The sequence below is a fragment of the Fukomys damarensis genome, unplaced genomic scaffold (genome assembly GCF_012274545.1).
Source record: "Fukomys damarensis isolate Sample0158 unplaced genomic scaffold, DMR_v1.0_HiC HiC_scaffold_19, whole genome shotgun sequence".
NCBI classification, from domain to species: domain Eukaryota; kingdom Metazoa; phylum Chordata; class Mammalia; order Rodentia; family Bathyergidae; genus Fukomys; species Fukomys damarensis.
Window position 1 is genome coordinate 28,133,387 of NW_022900931.1, and position 17,048 is coordinate 28,150,434.

Consider the following 17,048-nt stretch of genomic DNA (forward strand, 5'->3'; position numbering starts at 1 on the left):
GGCTGTATATGCTTTGAATCATTGTCCACTGTATGGTTCTGTGTCTCCCATTGCCAGGATTCATAGGTCCAGGAATCAAGGGTTGGCAGTAGGAATGGCACTACTCACCATTATCCCTAGTGATCCATTAGCAAAATTTTTGCTTCCTGTCCCTGCAACCTTATGTTCTGCTGGCCTAGAAGTCTTCACCAGAAGGGGGAAGGCTTGTACCAGGAAGCGCAACAATGATATCATTGAATTGGAAGCAAAGACTCCCCCTGATCAATATGGTCTCCTCATGCCTCTTAGTGAACAAGCCAAAAAGGAAGTCACAGTGTGTAAGGGGTGACTGACTCAGACTATCAAGGGGAAATCGGACTGCTGCCCCACAGTGGAGGAAAGGAAGAACATACTTGGAGTGCAGGAGATCCCTTAGGGTACCTGTTAGTGTTACCATACCCTGTTATTAAAGTTAGTGGAAAACTACAAGAACCTAATCCAGGCAGAATGACAAATGGTTCAGAGTCATTAGGAATGAAGGTATGGGTTATAAGAGCCTTACAGAAAACTTGTAGTCAGTCTGAAAAGCAGCATTATTTTCATATATAGACCAGGATTTTTACTCTAAACTCAGTTTCAATTCAGTGATCCACATTGACTATTCCAGATTCTGTGACGGGATTCTCCTTAGAAGAGAAAGCAGGAGAGACAGATTCTACCAGCATACCCATTGTATTTGAAAATTTACAAAATGCTTCACCACTTCAGGCTAGCTTTTTTTCCTTTATGGCTGGTGCAGAAAGTCATTATCTTCCAATTAAAAACAGGAAAAACAGGCAGAATATGATCTTGTGACTGAACTGATTCATTCATCTAACATTTATTCAATGCCTGCTCTATGACTGATAACTTGCACGTTCTTTTATTACCCATGCATGTGTTCTGACTAGAACTACTATTACTATGGTTACAGCATCTTCAGTTTATCCATTTAAACCTGAGTTTTCATTCAGGCTAATTATTCAAAGTATTCTTTGGAGAGAAAACTTACTGTGGAAAATTTTAAGGCTTTATCTTATACATGTTTTGAAAGAAAGCCAGAACATCTGTGAAGCTAAATAATTAAGATTTGGCTACAGAGAGGTGGGAATAACTATCCGCCTGTGAAATGAGGCCAGGGGGTCTGGTAACTTAGGGAAGAACAGGCTCAAGAGGCCTGGGGTGTTTTTGTGATCTCTGCACCATTAACGCTGTGATTCTAGACAAAATGGTTGCATTATTCTGTGCTTTGTTGTTTCCCTAACTAACTGGAAAGTAATGACTTCTCTCTTATGCTTTGAGTTGTGGAGAGAAAAACAGTATAAACTGACAAATTATTTTATTAAAGTACTTCAGAAATTTTCACAATGGTAGTACCTGTTTGTAGTTCTACCCTCTTTAAAATGGGGATAAAAACAAGATAGGTATGGCCTAGCCAGTTGTAGCTATTTATGACGTGGAGTTCTGAAAGGATTTTGTTAATTTTCTCTCCCTCTCTCTCTCTCTCTCTCTCTCTCTCTCTCTCTCTCTCTCTCTCTGTCTCTCTTTCCTTCCCTCCCTCCCTCCTCCTATCTCTCTCCTTTTCCTCCTTTCTTCCTTCTGTCCTTCCTTCCCCTCTTTCTCTTATCTCTCTCTCCTTTTTTTTTCTTTCTTTTGATAGAGTCTTGCCCCAGACTGATCTCAAACTCCTGGACTCAAACAGTCCTCAGCTCAGCTTTGTGAGTAGCTGGGACTGTGGCACATGTCACCTTGCAGGCTTGTTTAGACATACCCACTTGTGACCTGATCTGCTGTGAGACTGTCGGTCACAGCGGAACACACATCCAGCATTGTGCACCATCTAAAGGGTGCTTTTCTATTTTACATTCCACGGAAGCAGACTCTTTAAGCCAAACATTTATCTTAACTAATAGTTTCTAGCTCATCTTTCCAAATTTTTCTGGTCATTTATAGAAGAAAAACTAAATCTATGTCAGTCTGGACTTCTTTCTCTTTCACAGTGAAGTGTGCAATGATGTAAACAATAATAAAAGGAACAAGCAGTTATTTTGAATAGTTAACTGGACAGTTACGCTTACATGTCAAGTCATTATATTTATTTTTTTGGTTAATATAGATATGATAAATAGGGGATTCTGAACCTGAAGCTCTTGATCCTAGGGTTTTCTGTTTTTCATTTCTTAGCAGCTAATCCACCTTAAAACCTGAAGGAATGAAAACCAGGAAGCAGTTGTAAATCATTCCTTGGAGAGAGTTTCAGAATATGAAGAAAAAGTCAAAGATACCAAGCCCCCTTCACTGAGCTCAGGTACTGTACTTGGTGTTTACTGCATATCTCATTACTGCTCTGACAGCCACCTAAGGAGAGAGGTACCTTTCCTCTTCCACTTTGTGTGGGAGAAACCGTGCTCTGCAGTCCAGACAAAGTGGCTGAAACTTACCTGGGTTATGTTGTTCTGGAAACAGAGGACGGTTCATGTAAGAAAATTAGAACCAAACACCCTTCAACTTACGTGGTGGTATGTGTTGTTTAAAAAATCAAAGATATATGAAATCTGATCTTTAACAAATTACCAATAATCGTGTGTGTGTGTGTGTGTGTGTGTGTGTGTGTGTGCGCGCGTGCACGCGTAATTACAGAGAGCTCTGAGAGGTGCCTAGTACATCGGTAGTATTGGTAGCCTTGGAGAAGGAAGTGGAGAAGGTGCCAGGTGAAGAAAGGATGGTCAGTGGTCAAAGAAGTACTTAGCTTTATCCTGAATGTCCTCTCCCCCAACAAGAGAATATTTTTGTATATTAGCTGTGAAAAGTTAGATCAATAATTTAAAAACCCTTAATGACAGCAGGAAACCTGATTCCAGATAAAGTTTAATCTTCTGTGGCTGTGTCTTTCTGTCTCCTTTCTATTGACTTCATTGTCACAATATCCACCCAAGAATATTTACGACCTCTCAGTGGTAATGTGTACATATGCTTATTAGTTAGTATTACAAATTAACATTACAAGGTAGCATTACAGAATCATTGCTAGGTATGGGCAGTGTGACAGGGCGGTTAGGAACACAGACCCTGAATCCCAACGACCTGAGCTTGAGTCTTGGCTTCCCTTGCCCACTTATAACCTGCGTCACCTTCCTTCTTCATACTGAGCACCTTCTTTGGATAGGATGCTGTTAGGCATAAGCAAATACTCACACAGTACAAACCTCACATCCTCATCGTGTATACACGTACCTGTGTACATGGACGATATATTCATACGGTAAGTATCAGTACGTTTTCATTACAATTGTATCTTACTATCTCTAAGTGTTATAGCCTTCTTTTGTACCCAATACCATACCTTAAAAACATCTGTTTTTGCCATTAAGTGAAATAATGACTATTTAAAAAAAAAATCAGATGCATTTGATCTTAAGTAGCAGTGATGGCTTAGATTATTTTGAATGAATATGTGAACTTAGGATAAAAAATTCTTGGGCTATACTGAAAACCTGAACTGCTTATGGCTATTTATGCAGCTTACAAAAAGCGCCCTGTGGGCTCTGACATGTACTACCTAAAGCGATTATTATTTGCCTGATTTGTTAAGCAATTATATTCAACATTTTAAAATGTTTATCTTCAGAGCCCACATACAAGGTAGAATGCTATTTTTAAAGTGTCACCGTGGGACAGACATCGGAATGGAGTTCTATAAAGAAGTATAATGATCCATGAAAACACATTAGTTATTAAGAAAATCATTTCTTCCTCCCCTTTTCTGGATTTTTCAGGAGATGTTTCACAAAACAGAAGAATTCATATCCAAAACCACAGAGCGTGGAATGGACGACATGGACACATCAGACACGCAGTGGGGCTGGTTCTACCTTGCAGAATGTGGGAAGTGGCACATGTTCCAGGTACCCTCCCCTGCATGGAGTAGAAGGGGTTTAACTCATGTAGTGTCATCTTGCTGAGGAATAGAGTGCGTGTGAACACGGGATTTAAATTAAAACCTGAGGAGATAAACAGTTTAGCTAAAAGAAAAGTTAGCTGTTCTTCCAGTTCTCTCGCGTTCCCCCCAGATTGCACAGCACCTTATTTAGAGGAGACAGTGTGTGTTCACTGTGTGCTGAGGGCCACTGTTACTTGAGCCAAGTCCGTTTACCATAGTGGAAGAGAGAGAGTTAGGAAGCAGCAGGTCTTGTCAAGCACCTTCTGAATTCCAAGTGTTATGGTAGATATCAGGCACATGTTTTCTCTCTCATTCTCAAACTCTGCCAGATGGTAACACTGTTGAAGAAAGTAAAACTCAGAAAAGTTAACTTGTCCAAGGTCACAGAGGGAGTTAAGCTGAGATTTTAACCCATACTCAAAAACCTGTATCTTTTTTTTTTTTTTGACTGTAGCAAGGTATTGAAGATTTAATTCTATCCACTTACTATAAGTATTGGAATAATTTGTAAAAATTGTAACAATCTGTAAAAAGGCACTATGAGCAGTGTTGAGGGAGCCAGCTGAGAGCAGTTGTTCTCTGTGGAAATCTTTAGACTGCTTCCATTGTGCTGCCTTGTCCAACCTTGTGTGTGTTGGGCACTAGAGCAGGCGCTAGTCACATTCCTCACCCTCCAGCCCACTTGTGTGGCCCCTCACTCACAAGAGCAGCTAGTAAACGAAATTCTCTGGTCTGTCTTAAAGCCGGATGCCAATGTCCAGTGTTCGCTCAGCAGTGAAGATATCGAGAAAAGCTTCAGAACAAACCCTTATGGCTCCATTGCTTTTACCACTTCCAAATTCAGCTACAAGATAGACTTCGCAGGTATGTTTCTCCCTAATAGTTGTATGCTTTGAGTATACTGATAGGGGACGGGGTGCAGCTCTGAAGGCCAGGATTAGTCAATATGTTTGCAAACAGTGAAGTAAATCCTTTCTGTTTCACACAAAAATAGCTTTATAAAAATTCAAATTTTGAAATTTTGAGCAACATTATCTTTTATAAAGGCATGCTTATATGCTTATGTATTGATGTATGTGGAGAGCATCATATTTTGAGCTTGTGTAATGCTTATCTTTAAGAAACACAAAATGCTTTATAGCTTTGTGTGTGTGTGTGAAAGAGACAGGGGCTCACTAAGTTGCCCATGTTGGCCTCAAACGTGGAATCCTCCTGCCTGAGCCTCCCAAGTAGCTGGGATTATAGGTTCCTACCACCATATCTTGCTTGTAATTCTGTTTTATTCATCATCTCATCATTCTGAAAATAGATTTGAAATAGGAATCTTTTTACACAAAAGTGAAAATAGATGTTAAGTGATAATGTTGATAGGTAACTGATAATAGTTTCAAGACCCAAGTGTAGCCTAGTGAGCTTTCTCCTGATGTTTTTGCCAGTAAATTGGATTGTTCTGTATTACAGTATTGGGATTGAACGTGTCCTCTGCACTGAGCTACATTACTTGTCTTTTTCTTTGAGACAGGGTTTCGCTAAATTGCCCAGGCTAGGTTTATACTATTGATCCTCCAGCCTCAGCCTCCAGGAGTGCTGGGATTATAGGTATGCACCATCACACCCAGTTCCTTCTTCCGATTTCTGATAATTGGCTCCAATAGATTAGCCAGATAATCTGGAAATTAGCCCCGTTTTGGGCTTTGCCCCCGTACATGGTGTGTATTTAGTTATCCCACAAGAAGCCTGTTGGATTCACCCCCACAGATTTTTAGTAACAAGCACCTGTTAACCTATTAGCCAGAGGGCAAATCAGATGTAGTCAGGGAGACTTTCTTCATGAATGTGTATTTTGTCGTACATCGTGTAGTCCTCTGGCTCTCCTTTCCCAGTTGCCCAGTTCTGTGAGTTGTGTCTTTCTGAGCTGAGCCGTAGTGTGTTATGGTGGGGAGAGGCACCTTAGCAAACTCCGTGGATGGGCCTTGGTCAGAGCTGGTGAGGGCTCAGCCAGGAAGAAGTTGGTGGACCCGAGCATCTTGTAGTGGCTGTCCTGCTGGAGCTGTTCTTGCTTTCTAAAAAAATTATTGTCAAGAATAATAATTGGAGCCTTACTAGTCCTGACTGCCTCTTACTGACTTTAGGCCCTAAACAGGCTACCTGTGAGGGGATCCTGACTTGTCCTTCTGCGGCAGTCTAGGCCGGTTGAGAGACCTTTCTCAGCTTGTGTACAGGAGCTGTTCCTGAAGCAGAATGATGTACCCAGGCTTCTGGCTTCATGAGGAGGAAGAGGTTTGTGAAGGTGTTCGGTAATAATTTAGTGAGCCACATGTTTCTCTAAGAATAGTCACTAGTACACTACTTTTGGAAGCTTTCTGTTAGAAAACATGATTTTAACTGTGGGTAAAGCTCAGCAGCACAGCACCTGCCTGGCAAGCATGAGGCACTGAGTTTGAATCCCAGTACTAAAAAAAAAATCTTTATTATAGAATAGGAGTCTGTAATAACTAATACTCACACTAATACAGCATTAATACTGTGACACTAACAATTCAAGTTCTCCAACTCTATAGAATGGTACTGTGTTAGAAATGTAATTATTGGCATTCAACATGTACTGTCTCCAAGGTTTGTAGCCCCAGCCCTTCTGCCATTAGCCAGCTCAGGTTTTCACTGTGCCAAGAAAACTCACATGGCAGGGGCTTAAGAAGATGGCACCGCAGGTGGTGTGCCATGCGCCGAGAGGGCCGTGCCCACACGTGCCAGGTCAAGGAGAGTGCAGAATGCACTTGACACTAGCACTGGCCTCGGGCAGCGAGCCGCTTTGCTTCAGAGTGGGGCAGTGGCAGGTGGAGGTTCCTGGTAACCCAGGACACGTAACCTTGTGGGAGCAAAGAGACCTGAGTATTGCCCCAGGTGAGCTTGGGTAGAAGTGCGGAATGGGCCTGGAGTTGATGGTCTTTTATCACCAGATTTTGTTTTTGTGAATGTGTGTTGGGTCTTGCCTGGTTTTGTTCTTTTGATTTAGGTATACAGTTTAAAGAGAAAGCATGAATATACACATTTTTTAAATTCTGTGAGTTTTGCAGGTTTTATAATGGTCTTATATCTTTTTCAATCCCTCCCACATTTTTTGGAGAAATTAAAATTTTTTTTTCTACTGAATACAGAAGATTGAGTGTATGTTCTCTCTCTTTCTAGTACTGTTAACCCTCCTAAGCTAAAACGCTCATGTCCTCATGTCGGTGACCTCAGTGTGATTCAGAAGTGAGCAGACCCTGCACGCTGAGCTCTGTGTGACACTAACGCCCTTCACGTGAGCTCTGGCTACTGGCCAGGGCCCTGCACACTGTGCTCCTCCCTTCACAGAGCACCTCGACTCTAGTGTCCTGTAGCCTCTGCCTCCTGAGCTCCACAGCTAGCATGCTTCTGTGGCTGATCTGATGTCTTTGCTTTTATGTGCAGAAATGAAGCAAACGAATCTCACCACTGGGAAACAGCGCTTAATAAAAAGGGCTCCCTTTTCCATCACTGCTTTCAGGTATTGTGCGAGAAAAGCCATAAGAAAGGGTGGGTTTTCCTCTCCCTTCTCTTTGTTACTGTGTAGCAGAAAAACAGATTGACAGTGTGTTGGTAGGTCATGTAATAAAAAAGGAAATTATTATATTCTATTATTTCCTTTCCTACTATTTCCCCCCCCCTTTTCTTGTATTTTTATATTTCTCAATTCTTTAGAACAGTGTGCATGGCAATTACAAGATGCCTCGTAATCTCTCTGTAAACATAAACCACTGAGGTAAGTTTGAATTTCACTTGATCTTAGCCAAAAGGCCGAGAAGCAATGTAAGTTTGAATTTCAACTGGAAATACTCACAGGTCACCTAATCATTTGGGCCGTAAATCCTACATGATGGCTCACTTTGTCTGCACCTCCACTGATCCCCGGGCTAGACTACAAGGAATAAATTTCCAGTCTGTGGGGACAAAAGGCAGCCTGAGGGAGATGGCTGCACATGGGGTGATAGGACAGTTCTCTGTTCCGGGGTCCTCCTTGCTCTTTCTGGACAGTTGTGGTCTGAAAAAAGGCATGTAGAAGCCAGAAGACAATAAGTGTTATTCATAGGAATGGAGTTGAAAGGAAAAGTCTTACAGCATGTCTCCAGTTTGCTGGAATGATTCTGCAGTCAAATACTAAAATTCCTTCTTTTCAATAGTTTTAAAATGAAACTTAAAAAAATAGCATGTGAATTGTGGTCAGGGCCCTTTTACTCCTTCCAAGGAGTTTTTTGCAAGCATTAGAGCAAAAGAAAAACTGCAAAAGAATTAGAGTAAAGAACTAAATACTTTAAGTTTGTATCAGTTATTTCTCAAGATTTTTGGCTTGTGTTTTAGTATCAAAATTGGGATGTAGCTCAGTGGCATAGAGCCTACATGGCAAGCTGGCAGGTCTTTGAGTTTGATTCCTGCTACCAAAAAAAGTAAAGTATGTTTAAGTACTTATGTAATTAAAGCCCTAATATTTCTACAGACAATACAGAATATTTTAATAGCTCTTTATACCAGGAATATAATAAAGGAATTATGTATCTTCAGAGAATGTATATTCTGGCGACAGTGAAACATAATGATGACAAATGTTCCTGTAATTGTGTGTTGTTATATCTGCTGACCCTTTGGTGGGGCTCAAGCAAACTTTTCTCTCCTAGAATGTACAAATCATAGAACAGAATAGGAGAGGGAGAAAATTAAACAGAATGGAGGGCAGCAAGCAAGAAAACAATAAAAGGAGAGGACTAGTAGGAATACTGAAATGATGGAGGTCAGTGGGTGCTGACGCAGAGATGTGGGTTTATTGCAGGGAAGTAATGAGTGTTTATCACTAGCCAGGCAAACAGTACATGCTCCTGTCAGGAAACAGCAAGTCAAGGCTGTGGACTGTGGAATTTGTTTTTTTTTGTATGGTGCTGAGAATTTAACAGTAAACTTCATGCTAACCTATATCCCAGCTCTTTGTATTTTAGTTTTTTAGATTTTGAGGCAAGGTCCTGCCAAGTTGTACAGACAGGAATAGAGCTTTTGATCCTCCAGCCTCAGCCTCCAGATGGGCATTCACTACCATGCTGGCTGCTACATAAATATTTTTTAAGATTTTTTTTTAATAGCTAAAAGATAACCTTAGCAAAGTGGGAAAACATTAGGAAAAATTTTAATTCATTATAGTTGAAGGGACAATTCCTATAGTATTTGAGCTCTTCTAGATTTTCTAAGACCAAGATAGACAAGGAATGTGAATGTTCATACAAGCACATTCATAATAAAAGAAACACATTAATTAATATCAGATTTTCATCATCAAACTGACAAAAATTCAGAAGTTTAATAATATCTTTTGGGAGAGGTTGTTGGAAAATAGGCATTCTCAACATTTGTTGTGGGAACATTAATTATTACCTTCAAAGATGGCATTTGGGCAGTATTTGTCAAAACCATGAATAAATATACACCTTCATACAGAAATTTCATTTCAAAGATGCTGTTCGACAGGTATACTAGTGGACATCTAAAATGACAGATGGACAAACTTGTCTTTGTAATGTTGTTAATATAGTAGCAGAGCATTGAAGACAAGTGTCATTGGTAGGGGTCTGGTTAAATGACTCATGGCAAATCCATACAGTGGAGTTCTTTGCATCTATGAAATGGAGTGCATTTATCTGTTCAGCCAGTATTTGTTGAATGTTTGCTGTGTACCAGGCTCTCTTGTTGACTTTGGGAATGAGGGTGCTCTCTTTGTACTGAGTTGAAAGATCTTGATAAGAATACCTAAAGTGAAAAAGAATGGTTCAAAAAATGAATGCTTCATGCTCCTGTTTGTGTGGGCAAGAACTTGGCTTTTATTAACCCAGGGTTCTGAAACAATATCCAAGAGACAAAACAGTGATTACCTGGAGTTGGGGCAGGAAGTGAGGACTGAGCAGAACAAGGACTCGGGTGTGAGGAAAACTTCTCTGTATATTGCTTTATATGTATTCTCCTTCTTCTTTTGTGTGGTGCTCGGGATTGAACCCAGGGTCTCACTCGTGCTAGGCAAGTGCTCTACCACTCAACTATACTTCCTCAGACCCCTGCTTTTTTTTAAGATGGGGTCTCACTAAGTTGCCCAGACTGGCCTGTGACTTGGAGTCATCCTGCCTTAGTGTCCTGAGCAGCTGAGATTGCAGAAATAAGCCACCATGCTGGGCTTCTACTTATTAATTTTTTATCATATTTACATTATTTTGAACTTCATATTTTATTCTCACTACTTTGGCTGGGGAAAGGAAGGCATCCTCAGTTCCAGAATTGCACCATTCCATTGTCTTCAGGCAGAATGAGGTGGGGTTTCTGATTCTCATTATTGAGGATGTGGATCAGAGTCAGAATAGGATCACCACTGCTGCTGGGGATGGAGGCTGCTGGGAGAGAGGCAGGAAGTGGGTGTGGAGTTGTCCAGGAAGGGTTCATGTTCCAGGGTCCTCCTGAAGATCGCAGGAGTGGCACACAGGGCTGTCCCTTGGAGCTGGCACGCCACAGCTCTGGGGCTGAATCTCTGCAAGCGGATCAACAGCGTCTTCCCAGAGAGACATGAGCGACCCCTGTCCTTCCATCTGCATCCCAGGATCGTGTGCAGGACCTTTCTGTGAGGACATTGTAAATTTTGGCTCCTGTTCTCTCCTTGGCCTCACTAATAGTCCAGTAGACTTAGCAGCAAGCACAGTCACTTTGTCCAGCTCTTCTGGTGGAAATGCCAGGTGACTGCTTGTGACAGTGCTGATTATTCTTCACTCAGACCTGTACATCACATTCCAGAAATCCCTATGCTTGAAGAAAGCTCTGATTTCCTGATCACTGTATGTTTGAGTGAATTGGCCTGTCCTTGGTTCTTGATTTTCATTTCTCTGCTTTGGTGCCCAGGTGTTTCTGGAAATTTCTTTACAAAGCACTACTTTCTCCATTTTATTCCTCTTTCCTCATTGGAGAGTCTTTGCTGCAGCCAAAGAAACTGTTCCTGATGGAACCCAGAGAGTCAGGAGGAGCCTGGCAGAGAGATGTGCTGACTCCTCTGCTTCCTGTTGCTCTACATTACTTTATTTTTTCAAAAATTAAAGTGAGTTTGAAAAACAAATAAGCTAAATATTATATAGGGTTGTGATTTCTTCATCTCTTCCATTAACTTTTTATTTATTTATTTATTTTTTTTTGAGATATGGGGGATTGAAACTAGGGCTTTCTCATTGAGCTACCTCCCCAGCTTTTATTTTTTTTATTTTGAATTAGGGTCTGCTAAATTGCCTAGGCTGGCCTTGAAATTGCAGTCTTCCCACCTTGGCCTTCTACAGTGCTAGGATCAAAGGTGTATGCCTCCATTCCAGGCTATTTTTGAGATTTGATGGTAAATGTATGGTTGTATATTTCCATCAAAATTCACAATTCAGCACCTAACAAGAGGCACACAAGAGACATTCAATAAATATTTTTAAACAAAAAAAACCACAAACTGTATTTGGCTGCATTTGTCATGATACCCTAAGCATGAAAATTCAGCTTTGGCAAAAAGCTAACTAACCAGCAATAATGATAATCAGCTTCTGATACCGTGTTCTGTCTTTGCTATTTGAAGTTATATCTGTGAAAATGAAGCTATACCTGTGCCACCACACTGGGAGGATGTGAACCCTGAAGTGCCCTATCAGGTGAGAGCTAAACTGACCTCTGTCCTGTGGAGAAATCGGTGGGGTGGACCCCCAGTAAACCATGTGAACTTCTCTTTGCAGCTTGTTTCTCTGCACAGTCAAACACATGAATATAATGAAGTTGCCAGTCTTTTTGGGAAAACAATGGATCGCAACCGAATCAAAAGAATTCAGAGAATTCAAAACTTAGATTTATGGGAGTTCTTCTGCAGGTAAGATTTTTCTAGTCTGAACCTTCTGCTGTCCTCCCTAAGACTTTTATAGTCTGGAGATGGTTGAGCACAGATGTTTTTGTACTAGTTTTCAGGGGTATAAACTTGTTTTTTCTTGCCATCTCTTGAGCTCTCTCTCCACTCCCTTCCCCAGCATTCTCAGGGAGTGGCAGGGAGCAGATGTGTAGGTAAATCCAGACTATGTCATGTAAGAAGCATTCTGTCCTTCCAGGATTGAGAGCAGAGTGTCCTGGCTGAAGTGATCAAATCTCCGCACCTTTGTCAGTGGGACTCTGTTTGACTCAGCCTTTTACTTTGACTTCCAGAAATCTCTGGAAACACTGTTGGATTTCTTTTTGAAACAATTGCACTGTCTTGCCTATAGCCATTGGCTTGTTTTGTTTTTAAAAACATGTACCTCCAAATATTCTGCTAACCTTAAAGTTTTATGTTGTAAAATCTGAATTCACTATTTGATTTAGGTTGGAAATGACTCACTAGATTTCTCAGTGTGTACTTAACCTAGAAATAAACATTATAGAAAATATAAAGGTATTATTCAAATTCACCTATTGTGCTATATTTTTATAACAGATATTACTTAAAACGACTCAGATATTTTTAATTTTTTTATTGGTACATTTTAGGTATACAGTACAGTTACATTCATCATTGGGATCTTGTACCTTTACATGACATATCTAGGTTCTTATTCTTCCCCATTCCCTGACCTCCCTTCACCCCCCTCCACCTTTCCCTATTTATAAAAACTTTGTTTCCATTTTTTTCCTTTTCTCTTCTTACCTTTCTTCTACCTTTCCCACTTCCCCTACACCTTTAGACTTTTTTTCCTATTACACAATATCAATTATATATTTTGATCCTTATTTACTTGATATTTTAAATTTTTATAGATGAGATTTTTATTTCTAATTTTATTATAATCTGACTTAATTTTTTATTTGGAAAAATTTCAAATAGACACAAGTAGAGTCTAATGAGTACCGTATGCTGATCGTGATTTAGCATTTATCAAGATTTACCACACATAACCTGTTTTCTTTTTTATTACTGTTTTTTTTTTCAGCTTTAATTGAATTTATTGGTACATTTTAGGGATACGGTACAGTTACATTCATTGGGATCTTGTACCTCTACATGACAAGTCTTGATTCTCATTTTTTCCCCTTACCCCTGCCCTCCCTTCACCCCCTCCTCCCTTTTTTATTACTGTTGATGCTAAAGTATTTTAAAGTAAATCTCAGACAGTAACTCATATCCTTTTCATATATTGAGAATTAGGCTAAATTTTTATTTTTTAATGATTCATGGGGTTCTTTCATGGTTTTGACTAGCTAATATGACTTTAGTATATTCTAGACATTAGTCTCATAATACTGGATAGTAAAGTAAGGAGCTTTCAGCATGTGTTTTTTATTATCTTGTGTCTTTAGACTAAACCAAGTCACTTTTTTTTTTACAATAACTGGGTGTAGAAGGTTTTATTCAGTCTTGTTTGGATGACTCTCTTACAGAGGAATCTAGAATTCTCTTCTGTCCACTTTGATTTGATTTGATTTTCTTAGTGAAAATGTATTTTTATAAAATGAGTTGATAAAAGTGTAATTCCTTTTTTTTGTGTGTGACGTACTCCAAATTGTACCCAGGCAATGCTGAGCTATATTCCCGTCCCCTTTTTTCTTTTCTTTTTTTTATGAATTCTCAATAAATTGCTTAGAATGGCCTTGGACTTGCGGGCCTCCTCCTGCCTTAGCCTGCCAAGTTTCGGGTTACAGGTGTGCCTCACTGTAACTGACATTGTTTGCTTTTGAGGTACTGGCAAGTAAACTCAAGGCCAGGCAAAAGCTCTACTGCTGAGTTACATTCTCAGCTCTAATTTCTTATTTTTAATCAGGACTCTAAAGTGAAATTCCCTTCCCAGTTTGAATTCTCAGTAAAAATGTAATGGTAAGGATGTAGCACAGGATCCTAAAACATTTTATACTAAATATCTCATTGGGAGTGATTCTGCTCTGGTGATGCCCTTCCCAGTTTTGTGTAACTTTGGCCTGTGGGAATCTGTGGTGGTAAATGAATCTGCCACCCGCCTCGACCGTGCAGAATGCCACATCTCACGTAAGGACAGCCTGACATCTGCCCAAGAACTGGGGTAGCTGAAGTCCCTGCCGTGAGTTGTGACTCCCCACTCAGGAAGGCAGGCAGTCCCGCGTGATTCCATTGCAAGTCAGGTCACATTCCACAGGCCTGCCTTCCTCCCCTCCTTCCACCTGCTTCTTGACAGGCACTCTTCTGGGCACCTGAGGTATGATGGTGGGCAGGAGTGTAGGTCAGACTAGGAGCCAGACCACTGCCACCAGGAATGTCAATGTGACCAGCACATCCCTAAGGGAGGGGATCTACCTGCCCTCACCCGCTGCAGTAGGGTGTGTGTCCTGGCCGGGACACGAAGAAGCGCTTCTGAAGGCAGGTGTCATTTCAGCCAGACACAGGAGGTTGAAGAAAAGGCCTCTGAGGACTGGGAGCACTGGGGCCAAAATTTGGAAACATGGAGGGACCCAGAAATTGGAATTTCAAATGCACAGAAACTTGAAATGAACAAGGAGGCTAGAAAGGTGGTTGGGAAGCAGGGCATGGAGGGGTTTGTAGTCGCACCACAGGGTGGTGGTGTCATTTTCTGCAGTTGAGTTGAACTGATCCAGAGTGGAAGTCAGAGAGTTAGCAGGCGCCAGTGATGTGGGCCTTTGCAAACTGAGATAAGTGACTTGGATTTGTAGTTTGTTTGCTTGCTTGCTTTGAGACAGCCTCTTACTCTGTAGTCTCCGCTTACCTTGGACTCACTTTGTAGCTCAAGCTGGCTTGAAACTCATAATCCTTCTGCCTTGGCCTCCTGTGTGCTGGGTTTGTGGACGTGTGCCAGCATGCCTTGCAGAACTTTAAGCAAGCAAATGATGAATCTAATTAGCATTTCAGAAAATTAATTCATCGGTCCCTATTGAGGGGAAAGTTTTGGAGCAATGGTTCTCATTTGGGGGGTGATTTTGCCCACCAGCGGACATCTGGTGATGACTGGAGGAGACATTTGATGGTCATGGGAGGACAGTCCTCTTCCTACTCTCCCTTCCCTGACACCTTCCCCATCTTCAAAAAGTCTGTCTTTGTTTTACTCCTTTACTTATAATTGGGTTTCTCATATAAGAGAAACCGTGTGATATTTTACTTTCTGAGTCTTCTTTTTTTTCACTTAACATTATGGTCACAAGCCTCTCCATTTTCCTGTAAATGACATGAATTTTTCTTTCTGGTGGAATAACATTTCATTGTGTGTATATGCCACATTTTCTTCAGCCATTCTTAGAGGCATGTAGGCTGTTTCTAGAGCTCAGCTATTGTGAATTGTGCTGCTAGACGCATGGTGTATCACTATAGTATAAGTCTTTTGGGAATATACTTAGGAGAGGTATAGGTGGGTCAAATAAAATTTCTGTTTCTTGTTTCTTGAAGAGTCTCCATACTGATTTCCAAAACCCTTGATAAGAGAGACCTAAGCACTGTAATTAGAAGGAGCCTATCAGAAGAAGAGTTGATAAGCCAGGAGGAAGGGGAAGGATCACTGCTGGACTGAGACTCCCAAAGAGCACACAGGATGCAGTGCGGAGGTAGACAGGATGTCCAGCTGCACCTGTAGCCCAGGTAGAGGGAGGAGAGGAGGAGAGGAGCTGGGTTGTGGCCTTTTCCCTGATGCTTTCAGTGAAATAAGGAGTGAAGCCACCCCTGCAAAGGAAGTATCAGGGAGGTATAGATAAGAAGGAGAGAAAATGGGAAAGGGAAGACCTGAAATGGCCATTATGGGAAATGGGAAGAGAGAGCTGACTGGGGGAACTGGAGGATTTCCATCAGAGTCCAGGGTTTAGCTGGAGTTCACTGGAGTAGTTGAGGGTTTAGCTGGAGTCTGGTGGAGGATGTGCATTTCTGGTGGAAATCATGGGGAATTTGGGGTGATTTGCTTGTGCATTGCACATGTAAGAGCAGTTGATAGGGGAGAGAGTTGGTGCGATCCCTGGTTGTGATGTGAACATGGATGTTTATTAAAAATGTGGGTGTAGATGGATCAGAGACTCATGTGTCTGGCTGCATGTCAGAGTCACCTGTGGAGCTCTTTAACAAGCACAGATGTCCATCATCCACCCCAGATCCACTGAGTCAGAGCTCCGAGGTCTGCCTTTCTGTCTGCGTAAAGGTCTGCAGGTGTTTTTGATGCCCACCCAGGATGGAAACCCATAGTCTAGTGATGGAAACCCTTTCAGTGATACAGCTGTGGCATGCCTGCTGTCAGTTTGTCACCGCTGGTTCAGACCTCAGGAAATTCACTTTGATGCAGAAAAGCTGCTGTGGTGCAGAGCATGTGGTGTGCAGTCTGCTTGCTGGCACTCTGGTCCCTAAGAGGGTGGGTAATGGTGAGGCATCTTTGAGAAGTGGATGCCACAGTATTTTCAGTAAGTTTAGAAATAATTGTGGGTTTGGGCACAGGTGGGCAGGGTTGTAAAGAATTTAGTGTAGTCCTGTCTTTCCTTGCAGGTTTAACTGAAGGTCAAGAGGCCCGGCAACTCAACTTTGGCCTTGCTGGAACAAAAAAGGCATAGTCTGTGAGTGTCCGCATTTCACTGGCGCCTTAGTTGGGGCACTAAAAAGCTTGCTGGGGGATGCACTGCTTTAACCACCCTGCCCACACTGCCTCTCACTGGTGTGTAGCCAAGTGGCTCTTCATTGCCCATTGATGCCCACTCTCCAGACTGTTTGAGCAACTCTTCAAACCCATATTCATTTTAATCTGCCTGAACTGCAGTGACAAGTGCACTTGCTGGTTTTCCAATTCGCAGTATAGCTCGTGGGCCTTACAAAGATCTGTATTAAACAAATGTGTACTTCAAAAAATGGAGAAAAAAGCGTGTATGGATTCAGTAATGCCCAGCTAGCTGACAGGCTTCCTTAGTGACAGGTGGGAAGGTCCCTTAGGCATTCTTATTTGATTCCTATAAAGTAGTTGAAAAAGCATCTTATAGTGGAGACAGTGTATGCAAGGTGATAGTACAAAGAGAAAAATTAGTAGACACCTTAGTTTTTTTTTTTTTTTTTTTT

The 17,048-nt window shown here is 41.4% G+C and overlaps 1 protein-coding gene across 3 annotated transcripts in view; it reads left to right on the top strand.

Moving 5' to 3' along the window:
* Nucleotides 1-17,048, top strand: part of Parp11 (poly(ADP-ribose) polymerase family member 11) — a 67,224-nt gene that overhangs the window by 42,702 nt on the left and 7,474 nt on the right. Inside the window, exons 2-7 of one of the 3 annotated variants that reach the window (XM_010611581.3) lie at nt 2,203-2,326; nt 3,795-3,923; nt 4,702-4,822; nt 7,412-7,487; nt 11,607-11,679; nt 11,761-11,891. In XM_010611581.3, the coding sequence (XP_010609883.1) occupies nt 3,798-3,923; nt 4,702-4,822; nt 7,412-7,487; nt 11,607-11,679; nt 11,761-11,891 (527 nt within the window). In that variant the 5' untranslated portion in view covers nt 2,203-2,326; nt 3,795-3,797. The remainder of the gene's footprint in view (nt 1-2,202; nt 2,327-3,794; nt 3,924-4,701; nt 4,823-7,411; nt 7,488-11,606; nt 11,680-11,760; nt 11,892-17,048) is intronic. The other 2 variants (XM_010611582.3, XM_033765592.1) reach the window with 2 other exon arrangements.